At 49.7% G+C, this 8,881-nt stretch overlaps 1 protein-coding gene across 2 annotated transcripts; it reads left to right on the forward strand.

Moving 5' to 3' along the window:
* The first annotated feature begins 331 nt into the window (after positions 1 to 331).
* Rflnb (refilin B) lies at positions 332 to 8,564 on the forward strand. Of its 2 annotated transcripts, XM_008828758.3 has the most exons (3): positions 332 to 693; positions 3,271 to 3,380; positions 6,060 to 8,564. In XM_008828758.3, exons 1-3 carry the CDS (start codon positions 484 to 486, stop codon positions 6,388 to 6,390), a joined length of 651 nt encoding a protein of 216 aa, XP_008826980.1. In that variant the 5' UTR covers positions 332 to 483; the 3' UTR covers positions 6,391 to 8,564. The 2 variants fall into 2 exon arrangements, with proteins under 2 accessions (XP_008826980.1, XP_029417299.1); XM_029561439.1 differs by lacking the exons at positions 3,271 to 3,380; positions 6,060 to 8,564 and adding an exon at positions 1,738 to 2,605.
* The last annotated feature ends 317 nt before the right edge of the window (positions 8,565 to 8,881 follow it).

Here is an 8,881-nt window from a genome sequence, read left to right on the forward strand (position 1 = left end):
CCTCCAGGGCCGACTTGAGAGCCAGAGCCGGCCCTACTGGGCCAACAGGCGGCCGGAGTCATACGAAGCGCATTAAGTATTAATAATTTCCAGTTGTTTGCGGGTTCCCGCCGGCCTCTGCAGGCTGGGACTCTCCTCTGGCTCTGCACAGCCTTGCCCGCGGGCGACGGAGCAGGCCGGGAGGCCACGGCGTGCGCGATCTGCTCCCGCGGCTTGTAGAGAGCGGCGCAGGCGGGCGGCTCTCGGCGGGACCGCAGCGGCCCCTGGCGCCCGGCCTCTCGGCGGACTCCGCGGCTGGGCCGGCCCCGAGAGGCGGAGCGGAGGGCGGGGCCCCAGGCGCTGCAGCCGGCGACACCCGGACGGCGCGCGGGCGGCTGGGCAGACTGGGCGGCCCGGAGGGCACCGGCCCCGGCCCGCGTGTGCGGTTCTCGCTCACCCGCGAACCCCAGGCCGGGTGTCCCCGGTCCCGCCACGCGCACAGCCATGGTGGGCCGGTTGAGCCTGCAGGATGTCCCCGAGCTCGTGGACACGAAGAAGAAGGGCGACGGCGTCCTGGACAGCCCGGACTCAGGGCTGCCCCCCAGCCCCAGCCCCAGCCACTGGGGGCTCGCGGCGGCGGCGGGAGGCGGGGGGGAGCGCGCAGCGGTCCCGGGGGCGCTGGAGCCGGACGCGTCGGCAACCCCCGCAGCCCCGGTGAGTGGCCCCGCGCGTGCTGTCCCCTCCCCAGCCCACCGCAGGCGGCCCAGGGAGTCCCTGTCGGTGCGGACACCCGCCCGTCGGGATGGCGTGGCCATCACCGGGAGCCCAGGGCGGGAGCGTAGCGAGAGCCTGGCCAGCTGGAGCCAGTGGCTGGAAAATTGTCATCGCCTGGGAGGCGCGGGAGCCCTGGGAGAGGAGAGCCGCCGTCTCCTCCCCTCGAGGTGGCGGCCCCCGGGGCTCCCAGGCTGCGGCTTGACCGCATTCCTGCTGGGGCAGCCTGGGTGGGGCTCCCGGGACACCGACCGGAACCGACCTTCCCCACCCGTGGGCCCACGCCTCGCGGCTTTGCTTCCAAGGCGGCCTCCCTCTGGCCGGACCCGGGGACAGGGGTGCGCTCTGGGTTCCCCTGCTGCGGAGAGTGAGGCTGGCCAAAGTTAGGGAGGACCTTATGAAGAGTCACACCATGAGCCTTTAGTCTCCGGTGGTCCCCCCTGTCCTGAATACCTAACCAGGCCAGTGTTCTGCAATTAATTAGGTCGGAGCCCTCCAGGTGACCAGGATTTTAAAAGTACTAACCCCTTTCCTTTAAAAGTTGTTTCAAGAAAAACTCCAAGTCTGTTTTGCTCTGGGAACTGCTCAGATGTTGGTATTGAGGCAGAACTAGGGGAGGCCACATCCTGCTTACAAAGTTGAAAGTAGGTTTGGGGGTGGCTATTGACTGTACCCTTCCTGAGGTGGTCAGTGGCAGCGTTGTTCTTAAGGAACACATTGGAACTTTGGTGGTGTGGGGCCTTGTCGACCTACTGACCCTGTCTCAGCAGGCACCAGCATCTCTTATGTGCATTCCAAGGTGGAACTTGCTTCAACCTGGCCTTCAGCACCAACCAACCCCATCAGGCCCTCACCTTACACCTGCTCTGACCACAGACCAGACATATTGGTGCCTCTGATGTTGCTCCTTTTACCTGACATGAATCTTAACCCTCACCTGACAGCCCTTCCACATGCAACTCATGTCCCTCTTGGACGCCTTTTCAGATGCTTGCCGGAACCCATGGTGTGTTCTCCATTCCCCAATGGCTCCTTGTGCTTTTGTCATCCATTCTACCAACCCACCCCATCTCCCTCTCTCAGGAAGCGGGGGACACGAGAACAGCATGGTACCTGGAAGAAGGCTATCGTGGGAATGTGAGAGAGCAACCACCTCCACCTGGTGTCTGCATTACCTCTGGGGCTGCCTGGGAGGTGCCCTACTGTTGGGGAGATTTGGGCAGCCAGAGAGCTGGGCGCATTGTCAGACTGTTTCTCGGTCTGTGCTCACCTCTCATTGCTCTGCCTCAGTCATGCTGACCTTGACTTGAACTGCATTCCCTTCCCCAGCCTGGGCTCACTAACCACCACCTCATCCCAGGACCTGCACCCTGATGACCCTCCTCTGCTCCCTGTCACAGTCATTTTGGTCTTTGTATCTCTCCACCCTATGCCTCTACTGGATACCTTGTCCTTGTAACACAGTAAAGTTCTCAAGGCCAACCTTCTAGAAACATTTGCTTCCTTCTCTGTCCTGGGGGAGGGACTGCTACTTCCATACCCTGTCATAAGTGTAGGTCCCAGCTCTTAAATTAAGTAAAGTAAATGACAGATCTCAGAAAACCAGAGAGCACAAAGGGCTGCCAAGGTCAGGCTACCCTGTGCTTGTCTTTGCAGAGAAGCCCTGATTCTAGCAAACTGGGTGACCTGGATGGGACTGTCACCTGAGCCTTCCCTGATGAATCAGACTGGCTATTGGAGGGGAGAGCATCTCTGTTCTCCTCTTAACACTGTCAAAGAGAGTCCTCTATCTTGAGTAGCTGTAGGTTTGACAAGTCCAGAGGCAAGGGGGAGGAAGGGGCAGTGGCTCTTTATTTAAAAAAGAAAAAAAATCATTGGAAGCTTTTTCTTTTCTTGGCATTAGCTTTGACCTTCCTCTTCTATTGCTGAAACTGTAACACAGGGGTCTCTAGGTTCTAGAGAGTTAAACTTGGGTTGTTAAGGTTTTTTTTTTTTTTAACCACAGGGCCCCTGTGGTGCTGTGGCTCTGGCTCTGGCCTCAGTCCTGAGGTGAAGCTCATGTCAGCTTGTCAGCTTCCTCATTTCTGCCTTTCACAAAACCAAAGTGAAGGAGAGGGGGCACCCTTTCCCCCCCGTATGCAGATAAGGAAATGTGACTCTTCTGAGGGCACAAAGCACATAAGATGGACCTGGAGGGCTAGAGATATGGCTTAGAAATAGAGCACTTGCCTAGTGTGCTCAAAGTCCTGGGTCTTATGCCCAGAACTGGAAAAAAAAAAAAATTAAAAGAGAGGGAGTGGGAAGAGGGACAGAACTGATCTGGGATTTGAACCCAGATCTTCTAATGCCCTGTCTAATGCACTTCTGGTGCCATTGACTAGCCTTCCCTGGCAGGCCAAGGATGAGAGCACACAAGTCACCATGTGGCCCATCAGCAGAGGCTCAGAGGCTCAGCCTTCTGTGGGGTACATGCTTTGACAGTTACTTACAGCTCTAACCACACTCTCCTCTGTCTGGAAGAACCCAGCATCTCTTACCCATGTGCTGGCTGCTGGCTGCTCACCAAGGCTGTGCCCCCTGTCCTTTGGCGAAGGAGTTGAGTTTGACCCCTTACCACCAAAGGAAATAAGGTAAGTATAGCTGACCCTAATTTTATTTCTTAAATTTTCTTTTTTTAAAAAAGAATTCCAAGCTGGGTGTGGTGGTGACACACACCTTTAATCCCAGCACTTAGGAAGCAAAGGCGGGTGAAGCCAGCCTGGTTTACATAGTGAGTTCCAGGTCAGCTGTGGCTTTAGGGAGACCCTGTCTCAAAAGACCAAAAAAAAAATAATTAATTGTGAACATGTACCAAAGAGTTTGACTTTTTTCTTTCATTCAAACCAATAGACATTCCATTTGTTTATTTAATTTTTTAAAAAAATTTATTTTATGCGTATGGGTGTTTTGTCTTCATGTAAGTGCATTAGTGTTATACAGTGCCTGCAGAAGCCAGAAAGAGGGTGTCAGATTATTGACTGTCATGTGGATGCTGGAAACCAAACCCAGGTCCTTTGCAAGAACAACCAGTGCTCTTAACCACTGAGCCATTTCTCCAGCCCCATAGTTAAGTTTTTTCTTTATTTTTATTTTATGTGTATGAGTGTTTTGCCTGCATATATAGAAGTATACCTCATGCATGCAATGCCTGGAGAAGCAAGTTCCCTAGAACTGGAGGGTTGTTAGCTGCCATGTGGGTGCTAGGAACTGAACCCCAGTCCTCTACAAAAGCAACAACTGAGCCATCTCTCCAGCCCCCATAGTTAATTTTTTGAGATGGGGTTTTGTTAGGTAGCACAGACTGGCTTAGCACTCACTATGTAGCCCAGGTTGACCTTGAGTTGGTGATGATCCTCTTGCCTCAGCCTTCTGAGTGTTAGGATTACAGTTGTGCACTACGATGCCTAGTATAGGCACTCTTTTTAAAATAAAAGAGAGATCTTGTCATATACCATGACCATCGGGTGCTAAGGATTTTGTTGAATATTAATTCTTTGCAGAAGCTACCCAGTCAGTCCCTCTGTCCCCTCTTGAAGGTGCCGACCCTGTCTCATGTTATGGCACTGGGCAAGTCCTCTGGGTATGATCTCATTCAGGATTATCAGGGGCAAAGAGTCATGGAAAGTTTCCAGTAAAGAGATGTCTTTTTAGACAGAGGAATTTTGCTTTTGGTGAATGGGGGTTTTGTAGCTGGAGTTTCAGTTTTGTGAACACAAAGGGCCCTTTGATGTGGAATAGAGAAAGGTTCATCCATTTGGAGGTGAGCAGGTTAGCCTTTTATTCCCGTGGAGCTTGTATCTCCAACAAAACTGGGACATGACTATGGCATTAGCTCTCACCAGTGTCTTTGTGACTCTGAGAATAGACATTCCCACCTGACTTAGAACAGAACGGTGGTTCTTATTCACTTGACCAGGAGTAGGGGTGGGTGGGTGCATCTCTTTGTGATGCTTGCACAGATTTCAATATCTCTGAAGCTGCAACGTTAAGATAGCAAAGTCATTGCTGCTTTGTTTCCATAAAATATTAACTCCCAGCCAGGCATGGGGGCACACACCTATAATCCCAGCACTTGGGAGGCTGAGGCAGGAGAATGGCAGTTGTAGGCCAGGCAGGGCTACTTAGGCTTTCATCATCATCATCATCATCATCATCATCATCATCATCATCATCATCAAGCAGCTGAGGAATGTAAATGGTAAGTTTGTGGATCAAGATTGTAGTTGGTTTTCATTGATTGGGTAAGGACACTAAGGGTAAGGGTTGAAAGTTCCAAATCAAAGGCCAAAGTGGACAAAGCACTGGAACTATAGCTATCACCAAGCTTCCAGAACCAGCACTCAGCAGTTCTGGGTTCCTTCCACCTCTCATTCAAGAGCTGGCTGGTCATGGAGGGGAGAGAGAAGCGGCTCACCCCCACGAAAGAGCAGACCACCTTGTTCTACAGTACAGCCCTGCTTAACCATGAAATGCATTCAGAGAAACAGGTCCTTAGGTGCTTTTGTTACTGCATGAACATGCTAATGTGCATTTACCCACACTAAGAAGGTTGCTTCATCACTGGGTGCTGTAATCATACAGGACCACTGTCATATATGTGACCTGTCACTGACCAAAATGTCTTTGTGCTGTGCATGATTGTACTTACTCTGACAGGACTGGTTGCATGATTATAAAGGCTCTACCCCTTTATTATCAGGTACCTTTTACAGAAAAAGGAAACTGAGACTTACACAGGTTAGGTGGTTAGAGTAAGGGCCTCTATCTTAAGTAAATGGGAGCAGATACAGGGGTGTGGCCTGCTGTGGGAAATGGTGAACTCGGGGTAAACTTTGGAATCCTGTGTGCTTACATTTAAGTCCCAGCTCAGGTCTGGGGTATAGCTCAGGGGTAGAGCTGATCTAGTAATTGAGTCTCTGGGTTCTACTCCCAGCCTTGCAAATCCATCAGCCAATCCATCCATCCATCCATCCATCCATCCAACCAACCATCCAACCATCCAACCATCCACCCTATCCATCATTCAGGGGCACTGAGACTTTCAACTCCCCAGGTCTTTGGGGAAGATCAGTTAGTTAGGTCCTGTGATGAAAGTGCTTAGAGTGATATATATCTATGTCTGATCCAGAGAACATACTTCATAAACTGCTGCTTCTCCCTGGTGCAGCCACATCTCACTGTTTGCACCCCAGGAGAGATGAGAGGTTACAGAGGGAACCCTATGCTGTTAATTCAGCAACAGCTTCGTGCTGACTTGTGTCTCCCCACAGGTATACTTCCTCAGTCAAGTATGACTCAGACCGACACTTCATTGATGATGTGCAGCTGCCCCTGGGCCTGGCAGTGGCTTCCTGCAGCCAGACAGTCACCTGCATCCCCAATTGCACTTGGCGCAACTACAAGGCTGAGGTGCACTTCGAGCCCCGCCACAAACCTGCGCGCTTCCTCAGTACCACCATTGTCTACCCCAAGTACCCCAAGACCATCTATACCACCACCCTGGATTACAACTGCCACAAGAAGCTGAGGAGGTTTCTGTCCAGTGTGGAGCTTGAGGCCACAGAGTTCCTGGGCAGCGATGGTCTCTCAGATGAATGCTGACTCCAGCAAGCTGCTTGGGGTTAGATCAGTTGTTCCTCCACCTCCCTGGTCCCCAGACCACTCTGGACAAGCTGGGTGATATTTCCCTTGCACATCATTCCAGCCCCAGGGGAATCTAACCTGGAGATACCTCTGAGCTCAGCTAGGGAAAGAAGAAAAAAAGTCACTGCATCTTATAATGATAGAAATACTTGGTTTGGTTTCGGATTTTTGAAATAGTTTTTCTTTTAAGGAATATATATATATATACATATATATATATATATATATATATATATGTTCTGATTGATTGGTGCAGTTTCCCGAAAGTCTCAATTTGACAAGAAAAAAAAAAAATTAGCCAGAACAAAAGGCCATTGATAACAGTTTGGACAAGGGAGAGGCGGAGGTGAGCTCATCTGGTGTGTGAAGAAGGTGGAAAAGTCCCTGGAATAGAAAAAGTGAGTGAAAAAAAAATTTAGCCACCAATATCTTCACTGCTGCAAAAAAAATGGAGTTAATTCAGTGGATTGGGATAAGCATATGTGTTCAGTCTGTGAACTGAGCTCCATTCCATTTTTATTTCCACTTCCATCTATCTGTTAATCCAAACTCTTGGAATTCTCTAGATCTTTTTCATGATATTGAAAACAAAAACAACAAAATAGAACCCAAACCACAAAAGGAGATGCCTCTTGAAAAGGAAAGTTCTGCCTGTTCTTGCCATGGGTAGATGCATGGCCCAGTCTGGGGCACCAGCTGCCATGTGGTTCCCCGCAGGTTGGGTCCAAGCGCAGGCTCTGGCACAACCCTTGTATGCTTGGCATCTGGTTAGCATCTCCTTGGGCTTGTGTAATGCTCCTGATAGGTATTTTGAGGTTTCAAAATACTTCCCCCCCCCTTTTTTTTTTTTTTTCATAAGGCAAATGTAGCAGAGGGCTCTTTTTAAGAGAAACAACATTTTGAAAGAATGCTTTGGACAAATGCTGGCTGGGACTGCCTGAAGTAGATTTCCACTCCAGACCAACCATTGTGCCTAAGACCAGCTGCCCCTAGGAGGAGGTGGATTTGGATGCTTCTGGTGGCTCAGCTCATCTCATGATTAAATGTCTAGATGGACTCATTCTTAGGACTTTGGTAGTATCAAAATTATACTATTGAATTGAATCAAAAAAGCAAGGAATCTTGCTTAAATTCCCACAGATTAAGCTAAAATGAATTCAGACTAAGGAGTGATGTCACAATTCAAATTCTACAATCCTGCCACTTTGGTGATGGGGACATTTCTTCTGTGCCATTGTATATATGGAAGTGACTATCATGAAGTGAGGTGTGAACTAAAGGTGTGCCCCAGCCAACTTCAAGAGTCCAGCTGAGCCAGCTTCAGTGACAGGGATGGAAATGGACCAACGGGTGCTATGCACCAGGCTACCCCCCACCCCATCCCAGGCCCTTGCTTCTTAGAACCTCCTCCCAAGCCCTGTGGTGCTAGAGTAAAGAAAGTGGCAAATTTTGATCCCAACATTGGAAAGTACAAGCTGTACATATTCCTTTGACTACATTCAAATGATATCAAGTTGGTTACAGAGACTCTGCCTTCTGTTGTATCTCTGGGTTTCTGTGGATGGCTTCCATCTGTCCTGAAGGCAGAATTGAGAGCTCACTGGGTCCATCTAGAGCTGCGCTGCCTAGTCTGTGCCTTCTGCAGACAACAGTGTCTAGTCTGTTGTGCTTTTAATGAATGGGATACATCCCCTTGGGTAGAGCGGTTGTAACTTCATAATCCCAGTTGGCCAGGGTATAGCTCAGTAGGGACATTTTGGGACCTCACAGGCTCCTTAGTTTACACAGAGTAACAGATGCTACCTGGCTTTTGAACAGCATTTATTGACTAAAGTGGATTTCTCTATCTGATTTGATAGTGTCACTTAGTAGATGTAATTTTTAAATTAGGAGAATTCCCAAGGCTTTTCTCTGTTCCAATCAAGGTACTTGTTTGAACTCAGAATAATGTGGCCAGAATGGCAAGAGAGAATATGATTTCTGAACTCACCAGTCTTTTAAAGTCTCCTTAAGAGATTTTCCTGCCAGGCGTGGTGGTGCACGCCTGTAGTCCCAGCACTTGGGAGGCAGAGGCTGGTGGATCCCTGTGAGTTCAAGGTCAGCCTGGTCTACATAGTGAGTTCCAGGACAGCTGGGGCTACAGGGAGACCCTGCTTCAAAAAAAAAAAAAAAAGAGATTTTCCTTTTTGGTCAGGCATGGTGGTGCACGCCTTTAATCCTAGCACTGGGGAGGCAGAGGCAGGCAGATCTCTGTGAGTTCAAGGCCAACTGGTCTACTTAGTGAGTTCCAGGCCAGCTGGGGCTACAGGGAGACCCTGTCTCACAAAGACCAAAAAAAACCGAGATTTTCCTTTTTTTTCTTTTTTTGGTCTCAGAAGGATTGTGTTAAGTTCAGGCAGAACTTTCTAGGTATGAACAGAACCTGAACTGTATAAGTAAGTAGAAGCAA

Source organism: Nannospalax galili, unplaced genomic scaffold (genome assembly GCF_000622305.1).
Source record: "Nannospalax galili isolate Female #2095 unplaced genomic scaffold, S.galili_v1.0 scaffold212, whole genome shotgun sequence".
NCBI lineage: Eukaryota > Metazoa > Chordata > Mammalia > Rodentia > Spalacidae > Nannospalax > Nannospalax galili.